Source organism: Cygnus atratus, unplaced genomic scaffold, assembly GCF_013377495.2.
Source record: "Cygnus atratus isolate AKBS03 ecotype Queensland, Australia unplaced genomic scaffold, CAtr_DNAZoo_HiC_assembly HiC_scaffold_38, whole genome shotgun sequence".
Lineage (NCBI taxonomy): Eukaryota > Metazoa > Chordata > Aves > Anseriformes > Anatidae > Cygnus > Cygnus atratus.
Genome location: NW_026109974.1, coordinates 73,955 through 93,005, shown reverse-complemented (window position 1 = coordinate 93,005; position 19,051 = coordinate 73,955). Strand labels below are relative to the sequence as shown.

At 49.2% G+C, this 19,051-nt stretch overlaps 1 protein-coding gene and 3 gene segments (V, D, J or C); 2 read left to right on the top strand and 2 right to left on the bottom strand.

Annotated features, from left to right (window-relative positions):
* The first annotated feature begins 51 nt into the window (after positions 1–51).
* On the top strand, positions 52–971 carry LOC118261336 (immunoglobulin mu heavy chain-like). The gene is made up of 3 exons (XM_050716805.1): positions 52–103; positions 210–521; positions 649–971. The coding sequence occupies exons 1-3, from the start codon at positions 52–54 to the stop codon at positions 969–971; spliced, it is 687 nt and encodes a 228-aa protein (XP_050572762.1).
* A 74-nt stretch (positions 972–1,045) lies between these two features.
* On the bottom strand, positions 1,046–1,546 carry LOC126913718 (Ig heavy chain V region 914-like; the record flags this gene model as incomplete). The annotated part of the segment is given in 2 exon segments: positions 1,046–1,376; positions 1,540–1,546. Coding segments are annotated over 2 exon segments (338 nt in total), but the record flags the coding sequence as incomplete, so codon positions are not given.
* LOC118261335 (Ig heavy chain V region 914-like) lies at positions 1,545–2,067 on the top strand. The segment is given in 2 exon segments: positions 1,545–1,602; positions 1,709–2,067. Coding segments are annotated over 2 exon segments (417 nt in total).
* A 94-nt stretch (positions 2,068–2,161) lies between these two features.
* On the bottom strand, positions 2,162–3,508 carry LOC118261334 (Ig heavy chain V region 6.96-like; the record flags this gene model as incomplete). The annotated part of the segment is given in 2 exon segments: positions 2,162–2,502; positions 3,418–3,508. Coding segments are annotated over 2 exon segments (432 nt in total), but the record flags the coding sequence as incomplete, so codon positions are not given.
* Between the last annotated feature and the right edge of the window lie 15,543 nt (positions 3,509–19,051).

Here is a 19,051-nt window from a genome sequence, read left to right as displayed (position 1 = left end):
GCCCATCCCCAGCATCCCCACAGCACCCGGCGCCCCCTTCCCCTGCCCACCATGAGTCCTCACGCCTTCGCCCTCCTCCTCCTCCTCCTGGCCGCCGTCCCAGGTAGGGCCCGGTCCCGCGGAGGCTGCCGGCGGCCCCGGCTCCCCACGGCCGTGCGGGGGCCCGTGCCGTGCGGCTGAGCCCACCGCTCTCTGTCCTTCCTCCCCAGGGCTGCGGGCGGCCGCAACGTTGGACGAGTCCGGAGGGGGCCGTGTGAGTCCTGGGGCGTCCCTGACCCTGGTCTGCAAGGGCTCTGGATACACCTTCAGCAGCTTCAGCATGGGATGGATCCGACAGGCGCCCGGGAAAGCGCTTGAATACGTCGCGGATATTACCAGCGATAGTAGTTGGACAGGCTGCGCGTCAGCGGTGCAGGGACGCTTCACCATCTCCAGGAACAACGGGCAGAGCACGGCCACCCTGCAGATGAACAGCCTCAAGGCCGAAGACACCGCCACCTACTACTGCGCGAAATGTGCTGGTAGTGGTTGTGGTGCTGATGAGACTGATGGTGCTGCTGGTGCTGGTGCTGCTGGTGACATTGGTTGTGGTGCTGGTCATGATGATGGTGTCGGTGATGGTCTTCGTGATGCTGATGATGGTACCAGATCCGCTGGTAGTGGTTGGTGTGGTGGTAGTGCTGGTAGTGTTGACGGCTGACAATATTAACATCTCCAGCACCATCATCAACATCATGAAGACCAGCACCAGCACCATCTTCGTGATGGTAGACATGGTGAGTATGGTGGTAGTGGTTGGAGTGGTGATAGTGCTCGAATATGTAACTGTCAGCATCACCAGCACCATTAAGATCACCGAGACCATCATCAACAGCATGAACACCTTCATCAACATCACCATCGCCAACAGAATTAACATCACCAACACCATTAAGATCCCAACACCATTAGCATCACCGGGACCATCATGAACATCACCAGCAGCCCCAGCACCAGCAGCAGCAGCACCAGCAATCTCAGCAGCATAACCATAACTACCGTGAGCAGCTCTCGCGCAGTAGTAGGTGGCGGTGTCTTCGGCCTTGAGGCTGTTTGGGGTCTGGCCTTGAGGCTGTTCATCTGCAGGGTGAGCGTGCTCTGCCCGTCGTTCCTGGAGAGGGTGAAGCGTCCCTGCACCGCCGGCAAGTACCATGTGCTACCACCCTCGCTGTTAACACTCGCCACCAACTCGAGCGCCTTCCCGGGCGCCTGTCGGATCCATGCCATGCCGAAGCTGCTGAAGGTGTATCCGGAGCCCTTGCAGACCAGGGTCAGGGACGCCCCAGGACTCACACGGCCCCCTCCGGACTCGTCCAACGTCTCGGCCGCCCGCAGCCCTGGGGAGGAAGGACAGAGAGCGGTGGGCTCAGCTGAGTTATTATGAAATAACTCAAGGCAATGAAATACCCCAAGGAGGAAAGGCGATGAATGCCCCTCAGGGCGCCTTCAAATGCGCCCGTCCCCAGCATCCCCACAGCACCCGGCGCCCCCTTCCCCTGCCCACCATGAGTCCTCGGCCTCACGCCTTCGCCCTCCTCCTCCTCCTCCTGGCCGCCGTCCCAGGTAGGGCCCGGTCCCGCGGAGGCTGCCGGCGGCCCCGGCTCCCCACGGCCGTGCGGGGGCCCGTGCCGTGCGGCTGAGCCCACCGCTCTCTGTCCTTCCTCCCCAGGGCTGCGGGCGGCCGAGACGTTGGACGAGTCCGGAGGGGGCCTCGTGAAGCCCGGGGGGTCCCTGACCCTGGTCTGCAAGGCCTCCGGCTTCACCTTCAGCAGCTACAACATGGCATGGGTGCGACAGGCACCTGGGAAGGGGCTCGAGGAGGTCGTGCATATTAGCAGCAGTGGTAGTACCACAGTCTACGCGCCGGCAGTGAAGGGGCGCTTCACCATCTCCAGGAACAACGGGCAGAGCACGGCCACCCTGCAGATGAACAGCCTCAAGGCCGAAGACACCGCCACCTACTACTGCGCGAAAGCTTATGCTGGTAGTGCTTGGAGTGGTTGTAGTGCTGGTGGTGTTGATGGCTGACAGTATTAACATCTCCAGCACCATCATCATGACCAGCACCACAAGGAGCAGCACCAGCAGCACCAGCAGCACGAGCACCAGCAGCACCAGCAATCTCAGCAGCACCAGGAGCAGCATAACCACCAGCACCTTTCGCGCAGTAGTAGGTGGCGGTGTCTTCGGCCTTGAGGCTGTTCATCTGCAGGGTGGCCGTGCTCTGCCCGTTGTTCCTGGAGATGGTGAAGCGTCCCTTCACCGCCGACGCGTAGTATGTGCTACTACCACCGCTGTTAATACTTGCGACGTATTCGAGCGCCTTCCCGGGCGCCTGTCGCATCCATCCCATGTAGTAGTCGCCGAAGGTGTATCCGGAGGCCTTGCAGACCAGGGTCAGGGACCCCCCGGGCTTCACGAGGCCCCCTCCGGACTCGTCCAACGTCTCGGCCGCCCGCAGCCCTGGGGCAACCTGGAGGAGCAGAGTCACCGCCCAACGATCGCTGGGTGAACATAAAAAGGCCCAGCTGGAGCCGAATCTGGGCAGACTCAACCCATTCTGCGGTGGCTGCTGCAAGAAAGAACCGTAAAGGGACGAAATCTGCGTGTATTTTGGCAAAAAAACAAAAAAACAAAAACAACGTGTCCAAAGCAAAGACATCTGCATATTTGCCTAAAAAGTCAACATACGGGCCAAAATTCATGGGTATTAGTGAAGGGAATTTGGGTTCAATGTAGGGAATTTGGGTTTAATAAAGGGGATTTGGGCTCAGTGAAAGGAATTTGGGTTCAGTGAAGGGAATTTGGGGTCGGAGTAGGGAATTTGGGCTCAATGAAGGGAATTTGGGATCAGTGAAGGGAATTTGGGCTCAGGGAAGGGAATTTGGGCTCAGGGAAGGGGATTTGGGGTTGGAGAAGGGAGTTTGGGCTCAGTGAAGGGGATTTGGGCTCAGTGAAGGGAATTTGGGTTCAGTGAAGGAAATTTGGGTTTAATTAGGGGAATTTGGGCTCAGTGAAGAGAATTTGGGTTCAGTGAAGGGAATTTAGGTTTAATGAAGGGAATTTGGGTTTAATGAAGAGAATTTGGTTTCAGTGAAGGGAGTTTGGGTTTAATGAAGGGAATTTCAGCTCAGCGAAGGGAATTTGGGCTCCCAGGTCAGGGAGCCCCTGACCTGCCCGAGAAGGGACTCGAAGGTCACGGGTATTGGACGGGGTGAGGTGAAGGTAGAGGCCTACAGCAGGCCGCACCGACCGTCGTTGGTTCCTCTGGGACTTTGAGGACATCCTCCTCCTCTCATATCTCTGCTATGGGGCTGGAGGACCTTATGGGCAGAACTTTGGGGTTGGAGGAGTCTATGTGGGGCTGGAGGACTCTACGGGCACCGCTATGGGGCTGGAGGACTCCATGGAGGACCTCTATGGGGTTGGTGGACACCATGAGCGCTGTTATGGGGCTGAAGGCCTCCATGGAGGATCACTATGGGGTCGGAGGACACCATGGACACCGCTATGGGGCTGGAGGACCCCGTGGTCACCGCTATGGGGCTGGGGGACCCTATGGTCACCGCTATGGGACTGGAGGACCCCGTGGTCACCGCTATGGGGCTGGAGGACCCTATGGGCACTGCTATGGGGCTGGAGGACACTATGGTCACACTATGGGGCTGGAGGACTCTGTGGTCCCGCCGTGGGTCCACCACCACCCTTCAAAGCTCCCCTCATTTGCATACACGCAAGCCCCACCCCCCTCGTTTGCGTGCAGTGCGGGGCACCCTCGTTTGCATATGCAAATGAGCCCCACCCCACCCCGCCTCCGGCACAGCAGGTGCATGTCAGGGTTGACTTGGCAGCCAGAAGTATTTAATTTTAAACACGGTTAATTAAAAACATAATTAAAAATCACAATTAAATATAAATGTAATTGAATATAATTAATATGTATACTTAAATATATAATTAATCATATATAATTAATGATGTGTAATTATAAAAATTAATCGATGTATTTAATTAAAAGGGTTTGATTATATCTACACTTAATTCGCAATACATGGAATTATCAACAATTAAAAACATTAATTTTTATATATATGTTAAACTATAAAGGCACTGAATTATAGTTAATTAAATCTGCAATAATGATGAATTAATTGAAATATAGCTTAATTATAAATTATTTTAATTAGAGGTATATTAAGTTATAAATATAATATATAAATTAAACATAAATTACCTATATATTGAATTATAACATATTTAAATTAGCTTTTATAATTGTTAGCTTTTAAATACTTTTTAAATGATTATATTTTTATAAATTATATATATTCAATATATACTATATATACTATATAGTATTATTATATAGTATTATTATAGTATTATTATATAGCATATATACTATATAATAAATTATAAATTGTAATTATAATTATAAAATAATTATAAATCTAATTATCAATCAAATTAATAATAGCTTTGCCTATTAAGGAGCTTAATTAAGAGTATATTCGAGTATAAATATATTCGATTAAAAATATATTTTATTACAAATATATCTTATGATAAGAATACTGATAAATATATTTAATTTTATTTAATTACATCAGCATTTAGATTTCCATTTAATTACGATTAATTACAACTACTTTTAATTACAACTAGTTTAATTAAAAAGTGCCCCAATCCTATTTTTAACCAAAATCCTGCAATTTAGGTGGGCAGGAAAGTATCGGAAATGATACGCTCCGAATTTACCGAATATCGAGTAATCACCCCAAATTCCGGGGGAAGTTGGGAAAAACGTAATTAGCAGGTGCCTGGGAAAAAAAAATAGAAATTTAACGAAAATTGCAACTTTCGGGGGGGGGAATGGATTTATTTCTAAGCACCCAGCTGGCAAAAAAATAAGAAATGTGCAAAAAAAAAAAAGCATTTTTGGGTCTTTCGGCTTCGATTCTGGCTATTTTCGGGCTGGGCACCTGCGCGATGGGGAAACCCCAAATTGGGGAGAAATGACAGAAAAATGGGGCCACGGCGCGGGCGGGCCTCAGAAGGAGGCGACGAGCTCAAAAACTCACCTCAGGGCCCAGATTCTTCTGGTTTTGGTTAATTTTGCTTAAAAAGTGGTATTTTTATTATTTTATTTGAATTATTTTTTTAATTTGATTTTTTAATTATTTTATTTGGGTTTATTTTTATTGTTTTATTCGAATTTAATTGTATTATTTTATTCGAATTTATTTTTATTATTTTATTTACCATTTATATTTATATTTATATTATTTTATTTACCATTTTATCTCATAATTGCCAATGTCTTACAAAATGTTTATTTTTATTTATGTATTTTATTGTTATTTCATATGAAATATTTGCTACCTTAAAATTATTATTAGAAATTATTATTATTTTTGAAGAAATGACTATTTAAAAATTGTCATTATTAGAAATAAGTGTTTTATTATTTTTAAGAAATACACATTTTGATATTATTACTAGAAATACCTCTTTTGTTATTAATTTCAAGAAATACTCGCTATTTTAAAACTATTAGAAATACCGCTTATTAATTTATTATTTTTAAGAAATCATTGCTTTCATTATATTAGAAATAATCCCATTATCATTATTAATTATTATGATTATTAATGAAATAATAGAAATAGAATGATAATATTAGAAATGTTATTTCTATTTTATTAGATTTAGTATTATTAGAAATATTAGAAAAATTTAATCCGATTTTATCAGAAATTGGTGCTATCATACTTTTAAATTTATTATTAAAATTTATTAATTTTATTAATGTATTTCCTCGTAAATAATTTCAGCGGAAATAAGGGATGTCTTAGAATTCTTATTTTATTCAAAATATTTTTGAATAAAAAAATAAAATTGTCGCTATTTGGGTATTATGACAATTATTGGAAACACGGACTTTTTAATTGTACTTTTTCTTATTTATTTATCTTTATTGTTTTTTTATTTATCTTTTTTATTTTTATTTATTTTTTATTTATTTTATTTATTTATTTATTTTTATTTTTATTTATCTTTTTTTTTAATTTATCTTTATTGTTTTTTTAAAGAAACACGACCTTTTTGCTATTATCTTGATTTTGATTAATATTATCATTATTTTATTAGAAATACATGACAATTATTAGTAAAAATACCACTATTATTAGCAGTAGGTGCTATTTATTCTGATTTTTAGTATAAATAAATCTTATAAATCTATATTTATATTTATATTTATATTTATTAATATATTTATATTTATATTCATATTCATATTCATATATTTATATCTATATTCATTTTATTTTTACCATTATACATGTATCTATCATATATATTTTTATATAATATTATATATTATATTATAATATTATAATATCTATATAATGTTTATAATTTATTCTATTTTAAATAAAATAAAATTAAATAAAAATAAAATTTATTAAAAATAATGAAATTGATTAAAAATTATATGATATATATATATGAAAATTATATATATATTTATAGAATTATATGATCTTTTTATTGATATTGATTATATTATTATATATTATTTATTGCTCATTTAATTAGAAATGCACCAATTATTAGAAATTTCATTAGTATTATATTCGACATTAATGCTATTTTTACCCCAAAAGCTGCTATTTTTCTTGATTTTGCTCGAATTATTTTATTATTAATTTCATTATAATTATTATTATTTTATCATCTTAGATGATAAAACATTATATTTTTAACAATTTAAATTATCTTATCAGAAATACTTTTTAATATTTTTATAATGCATTTCATTTCCTTGTTACATTTTACAAATACTTTTTATTAACATTATTTTTCATATTTTAATAAATGTTTTTGCTCTTATTAGCGTTTTTCACAGAAAAAGCCCTTCTTTATTATTATATTTTTATTAATATTTTTAAATAAAATTGTGTTTACATTTATAAATTATTACTTTATATATTTATTAATTATTATTAATAATAATTCTATTAATAATTATATTATTAATTCTATTAGTTCTATTATTTTTAGATTTCTGTTATATTAGATACCCAACATTTTACCAAATTCGGTAAAATAACTAAAATTTAATTGAAAACAACCAAAACATAAAATTCTGAGAAAAACAACCCGGGATTTTCAGCACTATTTTTAACCCAAACCGCCTGTTTTTTTCCCCAAAAGGCCTCATTTGCCTGGGGCAGCTGCTTTTGGCCAAAAACACCCAGTTTTAGCCCAAAACACTGCCCCCGAGGGGGGAGGAGAAACTCAAAAACAACAATAAAGGTTAAAAATAGGGGGAAAAAAATAAGGTTAAAAATAGGAATTTGACCATTTCGGGCTCTTTTTTCGCGCCACTGGCAAGTGAAGCCCAGGGGAGTTGTGGGGTGGACTGGTTCATACTGGGACGTACTGGGACGTACTGGGAGACCCCAAACACCCCATACCCTGCTGCAGGAGGCTTACTGGGCCACACTGGGATATACCGGGCCATACTGGGATATACTGGGCCATACTGGGAGACCCCAAACACCCCATACTCTGCTGCTGGAGGCTTACTGGGCCATACTGGGAGGCATCTGTACCCCATAACCAGCTGCAGGAGGCTTACTGGGCCACACTGGGATATACTGGGCCATACTGGGAGACCCCAAACACCCCATACTCTGCTGCTGGAGGCTTACTGGGCCATACTGGGAGGCATCTGTACCCCATAACCAGCTGCACGAGGCTTACTGGGCCACACTGGGATATACCGGGCCATACTGGGATATACTGGGCCATACTGGGAGACCCCAAACACCCCATACTCTGCTGCTGGAGGCTTACTGGGCCATACTGGGAGGCATCTGTACCCCATAACCAGCTGCAGGAGGCTTACTGGGCCACACTGGGATATACTGGGCCATACTGGGAGACCCCAAACACCCCATACTCTGCTGCTGGAGGCTTACTGGGCCATACTGGGAGGCATCTGTACCCCATAACCAGCTGCACGAGGCTTACTGGGCCACACTGGGATATACCGGGCCATACTGGGATATACTGGGCCATACTGGGAGACCCCAAACACCCCATACTCTGCTGCTGGAGGCTTACTGGGCCATACTGGGAGGCATCTGTACCCCATAACCAGCTGCAGGAGGCTTACTGGGCCACACTGGGATATACTGGGCCATACTGGGAGACCCCAAACACCCCATACTCTGCTGCTGGAGGCTTACTGGGCCATACTGGGAGGCATCTGTACCCCATAACCAGCTGCAGGAGGCTTACTGGGCCACACTGGGATATACTGGGCCATACTGGGAGACCCCAAACACCCCATACTCTGCTGCTGGAGGCTTACTGGGCCATACTGGGAGGCATCTGTACCCCATAACCAGCTGCAGGAGGCTTACTGGGCCACACTGGGATATACTGGGCCATACTGGGAGACCCCAAACACCCCATACTCTGCTGCTGGAGGCTTACTGGGCCATACTGGGAGGCATCTGTACCCCATAACCAGCTGCACGAGGCTTACTGGGCCACACTGGGATATACCGGGCCATACTGGGATATACTGGGCCATACTGGGAGACCCCAAACACCCCATACTCTGCTGCTGGAGGCTTACTGGGCCATACTGGGAGGCATCTGTACCCCATAACCAGCTGCAGGAGGCTTACTGGGGCATACTGGACTATACTGGGCCATACTGGGGGACACCAAACACCCCCTACACTGCTGCAGGAGGCTTACTGGGCCATACTGGGATATACTGGGCCATACTGGGAGGCATCTGTACCACATAACCAGCTGCACGAGCCTTACTGGGGCATAGTGGGATATACTGGGCCATACTGGGCTATACTGGGAGACAGCCATACCCTATAACTAGCGGCAGGAGGCTTACTGGGGCCATACTGGGCTATACTGGGAGGCAATATTACCCTATAACCAGCCGCAGAAGCTTTACTGGGCCATACTGGGTCATACTGGGCCATACTGGGAGGCATGACAAGCCCAACCGGCAGCGAACGCACTCCGAGGTCTTTTGGCCACTCTGAGCCACCGTAGCGTTTGCATAGAGGGCATCCCGAAGCCTTTAATCTACCTAGCAACGCGCTCTGATTGGCCCTGCCGCACTCGTAGGTGGTGCGGCCAGGAGGCGTGCCGTTTCCCCTAGCAACCGCGTTCCTCCCCTAGCAACCGCGTTCCACCCCTAGCAACCGCGTCCCTCCCCCTAGCAACGACGCGACGCCCCCTGGCAACGGCGCACCGCCCCCTAGCAACAGCGCACCGCCCCTAGCAACAACGCCGTCCTCCCCTAGCGACGGCGCCGTTCCCATAGCAACGGCGCCGTTTCCCTTAGCAACCGCCCCGGGGGCCGCCGAGCCCATTGGGGACTGCGGGAGGGGGGGGGGGAGTAGGGAAGGAAAGGGTTAAAAGGGACAAAAGCTGAGGGAAAAAGGGCAAATAAAGGAATTTTAAGGGAAAAAAAAAAAGGGGGGGGCGTGTCCCGGAGGGGCCGGGGTTGGGGACAGCGGGGTGGCCCCCCCGCCGGCCTTGTGCCCCCCCCCCCCCCGATGCCTCGCCGCAAGCAGCGCCGGCCTCAGCCGCTCCGACACGGTGGGTGGGGGGGGCGGTGTTTCCTGGGGGGTTTTGAGAGGATTTTTGGGGGGTTTTGGGGGGTGGAGGGGTTGGGGGTGTCCTTCGGGGTCCCCCGCGTGTTGTGGGGCCGGGAAATGGGGTTGGGGACCCCGAATGGGTGAGGGGGTGTGGGGGGGAAAAGTTGGTAAAAATGCCCCAAAAAAGTTGTGGGGTGAGCTCAGAAAGCATCGGGACCCCCCCACACCCGTCAAAAAAACTTAGGAACACCTCAAAATATCTTCAGGATCCTCCAAAACCCTCAAAAAATAACAAAATCCTGTCAGGATCTCCCCTAAAAGACCCCAAAACTCTCCCAGAATAAGAAAATCCTGTCAGGATCCACCCCAAAACCCCCCAAAACTCCCCCAAATCCGTACAGAACCCCCCCAAACCCCTGAAGACCCCCCTAAACTCCCTCAAAATAACAAAATCCTGTCAGGATCCACCCCAAAAGACCCCAAAACTCCCCCAAATCCACACAGAACCCCCCCAAAAAAACTCTTAAAACCATCCAAAACTCCCCAAAATAACAAAATCCTGTCAGGATCTCCCATAAAAGACCCCAAAACTCACCCAAATCCACATAGGACCCCCCAAAAACAACAAAATCCTGTCAGGATCTCCCCCAAAAGACCCCCAAACTACCCCAAATCCACAGAGAACCCCCTAAAAAAAACTTAAGACCCCCCAAAATAACAAAAACCTGTCAGGATCTCCCCCAAAAGCCCCCAAAACTCCCCCAAATCCCCCTAACCCCCCCCCAAAAAATAACTAAGACCCCCTCCAACATTTTCAAGACCCCCTTAAAACCCCCCAAAACTCCCCAAACCCCCTAAAAATTGCCCCAAAAACTCCCCAGGACCCCCCCAAAACCCCTTAAGCCCCCCCTCAAACCTGCCCAAATCCCCTAAAATCCACCCCAAAAATCCGCCCCAAATCCCCCAAAATTCCCCCAAACCCCCCTCAGGACCCCCCCCCCCCCGTCAGTGACATCATCATGACGTCACTTTTTCGGGGGGGGGGGGGGGGTGCCATGGCCGAGCCGGGAGGTGGGTGACGGACGAGGGGCCTGTCCGTGCTTGGGGCTGGGTTTTGGGGTGAAAAATGGGGATTTGGGGGAAGTTTTGCACGGGGGGGTTGTTTAGTGGGAGGGGGGATTCATTTTGGGGTGAATAACGGGGATTTGGGGGGCTTTGAGGGGGGGAAATTGGCTATGGGGAGGGGGAATCGATTTTGGGGTGGATAAGGGGGATTTTGGGGCCTCTGGGGTGGGAAAATTTTTTATGGGGAAGGGGAATCGATTTTGGGGTGAATAAGGGGGATTTTGGGGCTGCTGGGGAGGGGAAGAATCATTTATTTTGAAGGGGAATCAATTTTGAGGTGAAAAATGCGGATTTGGGAGGTTTTGCAGGGGGAGAAATTGTTGACGGGGACGGGGAATTGATTTTGGGGTGAATAAAGGGGATTTGGGGGCCTCTGGGGTGGGGGGAATCGATTTTGTGGTGAAAAATGTGGATTTTGGGGGTTCTGCAGGAGGGGAATGGTTATTTGGAAGGGGGAAATATTTTGGGGTGAATAACGCTGATTTTGGGGGCTTTGAGGGGAGAAATCATTTATGGGGAAGGGGAGTTGATTTTGGGGTGAATAACGTGGATTTCGGGGGTTTTGCTGTTAGGAAATTGTTTATGGGGAGGAGATTTTGGGGTGAAAAACAGGGATTTAGGGGCTTTGGGGGGGGAAACTATTTGGAATGTGAGTTGATTTTGGGGTGAATAATGAGGATTTTGGGGCCTCTCAGGGGGGAGATCTTTATGGGGAGGGGGAGAGGATTTTGGGGTGAAGAACGGGGATTTGGGGGGTTCGGGGGGGGGATTGTTTATTGGGGTGATTTTGGGGGTAATTTTAGAGATTTTGAGGGTAGAAAATCCTTGAACATAATTTAGGGTTAGGGGGGAGAATTTTGGGTGCAAAAGCTGCGATTTTGGGGGCGATATCCGGGGTTTAGGGTGCAATTTCTGGAATTTTGGGTCCAATTGCAGGAATTTGGGGTGCAATTTCAGCAATTTTGGGTGTGAATCAGCAATTCTGGGGGCGATATCAGCAATTTTAGGCCTGAGTCAGCAATTCTGGGAGGAATTTCATCAGGTTTGGGTGCAATACCAGCAGTTTTGGGCACAGTTTCAGGAGTTTTGCGTGCAATTTCAGCAACTTTGGGCACAATATCAGCAATTTTGGGTGCAATTTCAGCAATTTTAGGTGTGAATCAGCAATTTTGGGGAAAATATCAGCAATTTTGGGCACAGTATCGGCAATTTATGGCACAATATCAGCAGTTTTAAGTGTGAATCAGCAATTTTGGGCACAATATCAGCAATTTTGGGCACAATTTCAGCAATTTTAGGTGTGAATCAGCAATTTTGGGGAAAATATCAGCAATTTGGGGTACAATATCAGCAATTTTAGGTGTGAATTAGCGATTTTGGGCAAAGTATCAACGATTTTGGGCAAAATATCAGCAATTTTCGCACAATTTCAGCATTTTTTGGCACAATATCAGCAATTTTAAGAGTGAGTCAGCAATTTTGGGCAAAGTATCAACGGTTTTGGGCACAATATCAGCAATTTTGGGCACAATTTCAGCAATTTTAGGTGTGAATCAGCAATTCTGGGGAAAATATCAGCAATTTGGGGTACAATATCAGCAATTTTAGGTGTGAATTAGCGATTTTGGGCAAAATATCAACGATTTTGGGCAAAATATCAGCAATTTTCGCACAATTTCAGCAATTTTTGGCACAATATCAGCAATTTTAAGAGTGAGTCAGCAATTTTGGGCAAAGTATCAACGGTTTTGGGCACAATATCAGCAATTTTGGGCACAATTTCAGCAATTTTGGGTGTGAATCAGCAATTTTGGGGAAAATACCAACGATTTTGGGCAAAATATCAGCAATTTTGGCACAATATCAGCGTTTTGGGGCACAATCTCAGCAATTTTTGGCACAATAACAGCAATTTTAGGTGTGAATCAGCAATTTTGGGGAAAATATCAGCAATTTTGGGCACAGTATCGGCAATTTATGGCACAATATCAGCAGTTTTAAGTGTGAATCAGCAATTTTGGGCACAATATCAGCAATTTTGGGCACAATTTCAGCAATTTTAGGTGTGAATCAGCAATTTTGGGAAAATATCAGCAATTTGGGGTACAATATCAGCAATTTTAGGTGTGAATTAGCGATTTTGGGCAAAGTATCAACGATTTTGGGCAAAATATCAGCAATTTTCGCACAATTTCAGCATTTTTTGGCACAATATCAGCAATTTTAAGAGTGAGTCAGCAATTTTGGGCAAAGTATCAACGGTTTTGGGCACAATATCAGCAATTTTGGGCACAATTTCAGCAATTTTAGGTGTGAATCAGCAATTCTGGGGAAAATATCAGCAATTTGGGGTACAATATCAGCAATTTTAGGTGTGAATTAGCGATTTTGGGCAAAATATCAACGATTTTGGGCAAAATATCAGCAATTTTCGCACAATTTCAGCAATTTTTGGCACAATATCAGCAATTTTAAGAGTGAGTCAGCAATTTTGGGCAAAGTATCAACGGTTTTGGGCACAATATCAGCAATTTTGGGCACAATTTCAGCAATTTTGGGTGTGAATCAGCAATTTTGGGGAAAATACCAACGATTTTGGGCAAAATATCAGCAATTTTGGCACAATATCAGCGTTTTGGGGCACAATCTCAGCAATTTTTGGCACAATAACAGCAATTTTAGGTGTGAATCAGCAATTTTGGGGAAAATATCAGCAATTTTGGGCAAAATATCAGCAGTTGTGGCACAATTTCAGCACTTTGGAGTGCAATATCAGAGAATTTGGGCACAATCTCAGCAATTTGGGGCACAATATCAGCAATTTTAGGCTGAACCAGCAATTTCGGGCACAATATCAGCAATTTTAAGTGTGAATCAGCAATTTTGGGCAAAGTATCAACGGTTTTGGGCACAATCTCAGCAATTTTGGCACAATTTCAGCACTTTGGAGTGCAATGCCAGAGAATTTGGGCACAATATCAGCAATTTTGGGCACAATATCAGCAATTTTGGCACAATCTCAGCAATTTTAGGTGTGAATCAGCAATTCTGGGGAAAATACCAGCAATTTTTGTCACAATCTCAGCAATTTTAGGTGTGAATTAGCGATTTGGGGCAAAACATTGACGATTTGGGGCAAAATATCAGCAATTTTGGCACAATATCAGCAATTTTGGCACAATCTCAGCAATTTGGGGCACAATCTCAGCAATTTTAGGTGTGAATTAGCGATTTGGGGCAAAACATCGACGATTTGGGGCAAAATATCAGCAATTTTGGCACAATATCAGCAATTTTGGCACAATCTCAGCAATTTGGGGCACAATCTCAGCAATTTTAGGTGTGAATCAGCAATTCTGGGGAAAATACCAGCAATTTTTGTCACAATCTCAGCAATTTTAGGTGTGAATTAGCGATTTGGGGCAAAACATCGACGATTTGGGGCAAAATATCAGCAATTTTGGCACAATATCAGCAATTTTGGCACAATCTCAGCAATTTGGGGCACAATCTCAGCAATTTTAGGTGTGAATTAGCGATTTGGGGCAAAACATCGACGATTTGGGGCAAAACATCGACGATTTGGGGCAAAACATCAGCAATTTTGGCACAATCTCAGCGTTTTGGGGCACAATCTCAGCAATTTGGGGCGCAATCTCAGCGATTTTGCATCTCCCGGGTTGGGAAATCCGCTTCGGGCCGTGCTTGTGCCGTGTGGGGGGGGTGGCGTTTATTTTGGGGTAAAACACCGCTAATTCGGTTCTCTTTCTCTCCCCGCAGCCTCCCCGGCCCCCCGCCGCCCCGCCGCCAAGGAGCCTTCCTCCACCTCCTCCTCCTCCTCCTCCTCCTCCTCGGGGCCCCCCGCGGCGATGCCACCCGAACCGGACCCCCGCCGCCGCCGCTGCCCCCCGCCGCCGCCGCCGCCGCCCCCCGCCCCGCCCCCCCCAACCCCCCAAATCCCCCTTTTCCGCCCCAAACCTCGACATCCCCCTCCTGCTGGAGGAGCTGCGGGTGCTGCGGCAGCGCCAGCTCCGCCAGATGCAGCTGACCGAGGAGATTTGCCGCCACCTCCTCCTTTTGGGGGCGCCGGGACCCCCCAAAACCCACCCCCCCCGCAAAAAACCCCCCGCCGCCCCCTCGGCCAAAGCCTTTTTCCCTTTTTTTCCCCCCCAAAGCCGAACGCGCCGCCGTTTTCTTCGCCGCGCCCTACCGCCTCGCGCCGGCCGCCCGCGGGCGGGCGCCCAACGCCGTGACGGGGCCGGGGGAAGCGGCGGCGCCCCCCGGGCGCCCCCCGAATTTTTCGGGGGGGGATTCGGGGGTCCCGCGGCACGGCTGCGGGGTGTGCGGGAAGGGCTTCGGCAGCGAGAGCGCCCGCCAGATCCACCTGCGCTCGCACACCGGCGAGCGGCCCTACGGCTGCGGCGTCTGCGGCAACCGCTTCACCACCCGCGGCAACCTCAAGGTCCACCTGCACCGGCACCGCGAGAAGAACCCCCAGGTGGCCACCGACGGCCCCCGGGTGGCTACCGACGGGTTGCGGGTGGCCAGCGCCGGCCCACGGCCTCCCGCCGCGGGGCCGGCGGGGCCGGAGGGCGGCGCCGGCACGCGGCGCGGAGGGTGCGAGGCAGCGGAGGGCGGGAGAGGGGCGGCGGTGGCCGGTGGGCAAGTGGTGGCCAAGAGCGCCCAAGCGGTGGCCAACGGTGCTCAGCTGGTGGCCAACGGTGGGCTCGTGGTGGTCGGCAACGCCCAAGCGGTGGCCAGCAGCGCCCAATCGATGGCCAACGATGCCCAATCGATGATCAATAGCGGTCAACCGATGGCCAACAGTGGCCCAACGATGGCCAACAGCGGTCAACCGACGGCCAACAGTGGCCCAACGATGGCCAACAAGGTCCAACCAATGGCCAACGCCCAACCGATGGCCAACAGTGGTCAACCGATGGCCAACAGTGGCCCAACGATGGCCAACAGCGGTCAACCGACGGCCAACAGTGGCCCAACGATGGCCAACAAGGTCCAATCGATGGCCAACGCCCACCCGATGTCCTCCAACGCCCAACTGATGACCAATAGTGGCCAACCGATGGCCAACAACGCCCAATCGATGGCCAGCAGTGGTCAAACGATGGCCAATAGTGGCCCAACGGTGGACAACTGTGGTCAACGGATGGCCAACGCTCAACCGATGTCCTCCAACGCTCAACTGATGGCCAATACTGGCCCAACGATGGCCAACAGTGGCCAAACGATGGCCAACAGTGGCCAAACGATGACCAGCAGTGGCCCAACGATGGCCAACAGTGGCCCAACGATGGCCAACAACACCCAACTGATGGCCAACAACGTCCAATCAATGGCCAACAGTGGTCAACTGATGGCCAATGCCCAACCGATGTCCTCCAACACCCAAGTGATGACCAACAGTGGCCAACCGATGGCCAACAGTGGCCAACCGATGGCCAACGGTGGCCAACTGATGGCCAACAACGCCCAACCGATGGCCAACAACGCCCAAATGCTCTCTACCAGCACCCAACCGTTGGCCAACGCCCAACTGAAGTCCTCCAGCGCCCAACTGATGTCCTCCAACGCCCAACTGATGTCCACCACCCAACCGATGTCCACCAACACCCAAGGGATGGCCTCCAACGCCCAACCGATGACCTCCACCACCCAACCGACGTCCTCCAACCCCCAACTGACCTCCACCACCCAACTGATGACCTCCACCACCCAACGGATGACCTCCAACCCCCAACCGACCTCCAAAACCCACCTGATCTCCAACGTCCAACCCATCTTCAACACCCAAACGACATCCACCAACGTCCAACCGATGTCCTCCACCGCCCAACTGACCTCCACCACCCAACTGATGACCCCCAACGCCCAAATGATGTCCTCCAATGCCCAGCTGATGACCTCCTGCACCCAACCGACCTCCACCAACACCCAAATGACCTCCACCAACATCCAGCCGATGTCCTCCACCACCCAACCGACCTCCAACGCCCAACCGATGGCCTCCAACGTCCAACTGATGCCCTCCACCACCCGACTGATGACCTTCAACACTCAACTGACGTCCTCCACCCCCCAACCGATGTCCTCCACCCCCCAACCGGTGACCTCCACCATCCAACCGGCCTCCACCACCCAACCGATGACCTCCAACCCCCAAGTGATGACCTCCAGCGCCCAGCTGATGACCTCCACCATCCACCCAACCGCCTCCGCCACCCACCTGACCTCCACCAACGTCCAACTGATGTCCTCCACCACTCAACTGATGTCCTCCACCACCCAACTGGCCTCTACCACCCAACTGATGACCTCCAACAGCCAGCTGAAGACCTCCAACCCCCAACTGACGTCCTCCAACCGTCAATTGATGACCTCCAACCCCCAGCTGATGACCTCCAACCCCCAGCCGACGTCCTCCACCACCCAACCGATGACTTCCAACCCCCAACCGACGTCCTCCACCACCCAACCGGCCTCTACCACCCAACCGATGACCTCCAACCCCAACTGATGACCTCCACCACCTATCTGATGATCTCCAACCCCCAACCGACGTCCTCCACCACCCAACTGATGACCTCCACCCCCCAACCGACGTCCTCCACCACCCAACCGGCCTCTACCACCCAACTGATGACCTCCAACCCCCAATTGATGACCTCCAACCTCCAACTGATGACCTCCAACCCCCAACCGACGTCCTCCACCCCCCAACCGATGACCTCCACCCCCCACCCGGCCTCCGCCCACCTCCTCCTCCTCACCCGCCGCCCCGGCCCCAGCGGCGGCGGCACCGCCGCCGCGTGCCCCCCGGAGAACCCGGAGGCCGGCCTCCCCCGGGCCTCCCCCCGGCCTCCCCCCGCCGCCAGTGCCCCGTTTGCCGCCGGGCTTTGGCTCGGCCCCGGCCTCCGCCCCGCCGGGGCCTCCACCACGGAGGCCGGCGGCAGCGGTGCGAAGGCTGCGGGAGGCCGATTTTGGGGGGGGGCCACCGGGGGGGCCCCCCCCCAAATTCTTGCCCCCTCTGCCGGGAGAGGCTGGAGGAGGCCGGCGGCCTCCGGGGTGGAGGGCGGAGGCCGAAGGGCGAGGGGAGGCTGAAGGGAGGAGGGGGGGAGGCCCGAAATGGGGGAGGGGAGGCCCAAATCGGGGGGAGGGAGGCCCGAATTTTGGGGGGGGGGGCCAAAAATGAGGAGGAGGAGGAGGAGGACGAGGACGAGGAGGAGGAGGAGGAGGAGGAAGAGGAGGAGGAGGAAGGCTCGGAGGACGAGGGCGGAGGCTCGGAGGATGATTCGGATTCGGAGGCCGGCAGCCTCCGGCATGAGGAGGAAGAGGAGGAGGAGGAGGAGGAGGAGGAGGAAGTAAGGGGGGGACCCCGAAGCGGGGGGGACCCCAAATTGGAGGCCGGAGGAGGAGGAGGAGGAGGAGGCCGGGAGGAAGGCCACGAGGACGGAGGCTGCGAGGCCGCCAGGAAGCGGGTAAGGGGGAAGGGTTTTTTGGGTCCCCAAAATCGCGTTTTTTGGGGGTCTCCCCCCAAAATTTTGGGGGATTATTTGCCCTATTTAACATTTGGGGGGGGGATTTCCCCCATCTTAGTTTTTATGGGGGGGTCTCCAAATGTAGTTTTTCGGGGCAATTTCCCCCCATTTGAGGTTTTTTGGGGGTTTCCTCCCCATTTAGGATTTTTGGGGGTCTCCCAACATAAATTTTTGGGGGATTTCCTCCCATTTAAAGTTTTTGGGGGTCTCCCTATTTAAGATTTTTGGGGCAATTTCCCCCCATTTAAGTTTTTTTAGGGGGATTTCCCCTATTTAAGGCTTTTGGGGTCTCTCAACGTAAGCTTTTGGGGCAATTTCCCCCCATTTAAGGTTTTTTGGGTGTTTCCTTCCCATTTAGGACTTTTTGGGGTCTCCCAACGTAAGATTTTTGGGGGATTTCCCCCCATTTAAGTTTTTTAAGGGGGATACTCCCCATTTAAGTTTTTTTGGGCTCTCCAAATGTAAGTTTTTTGGGGCAATTTCCCCCAATTTAACTTTTTTTGGGCGGGATTCTCCCTATTTATTATTTTTTTAGGGAATTCTCCCCGTTCAATTTTTTGGGGCTCCCGCAATTTAAGTTTTTGGGGTCTCCCCACTGAAATTTTTGGGATCTCCCCGTTCATCCCCCCCCCCCCCCCAGTAACTTTTGGGGTTTTTCCCCCCTTTTCAATCATTTTCGGGCTC

Bases quoted from the DNA above. Each gene is read 5' to 3' on its own strand.
- LOC118261336 (XM_050716805.1), top strand. From the start codon at position 52: ATGAGTCCTCACGCCTTCGCCCTCCTCCTCCTCCTCCTGGCCGCCGTC. The intron at 104-209 runs GTAGGGCCCGGT...CTTCCTCCCCAG, and splicing joins CCTCCTGGCCGCCGTCCCAG to GGCTGCGGGCGGCCGCAACG. The intron at 522-648 runs GTAGTGGTTGTG...TGATGGTACCAG, and splicing joins CTACTGCGCGAAATGTGCTG to ATCCGCTGGTAGTGGTTGGT.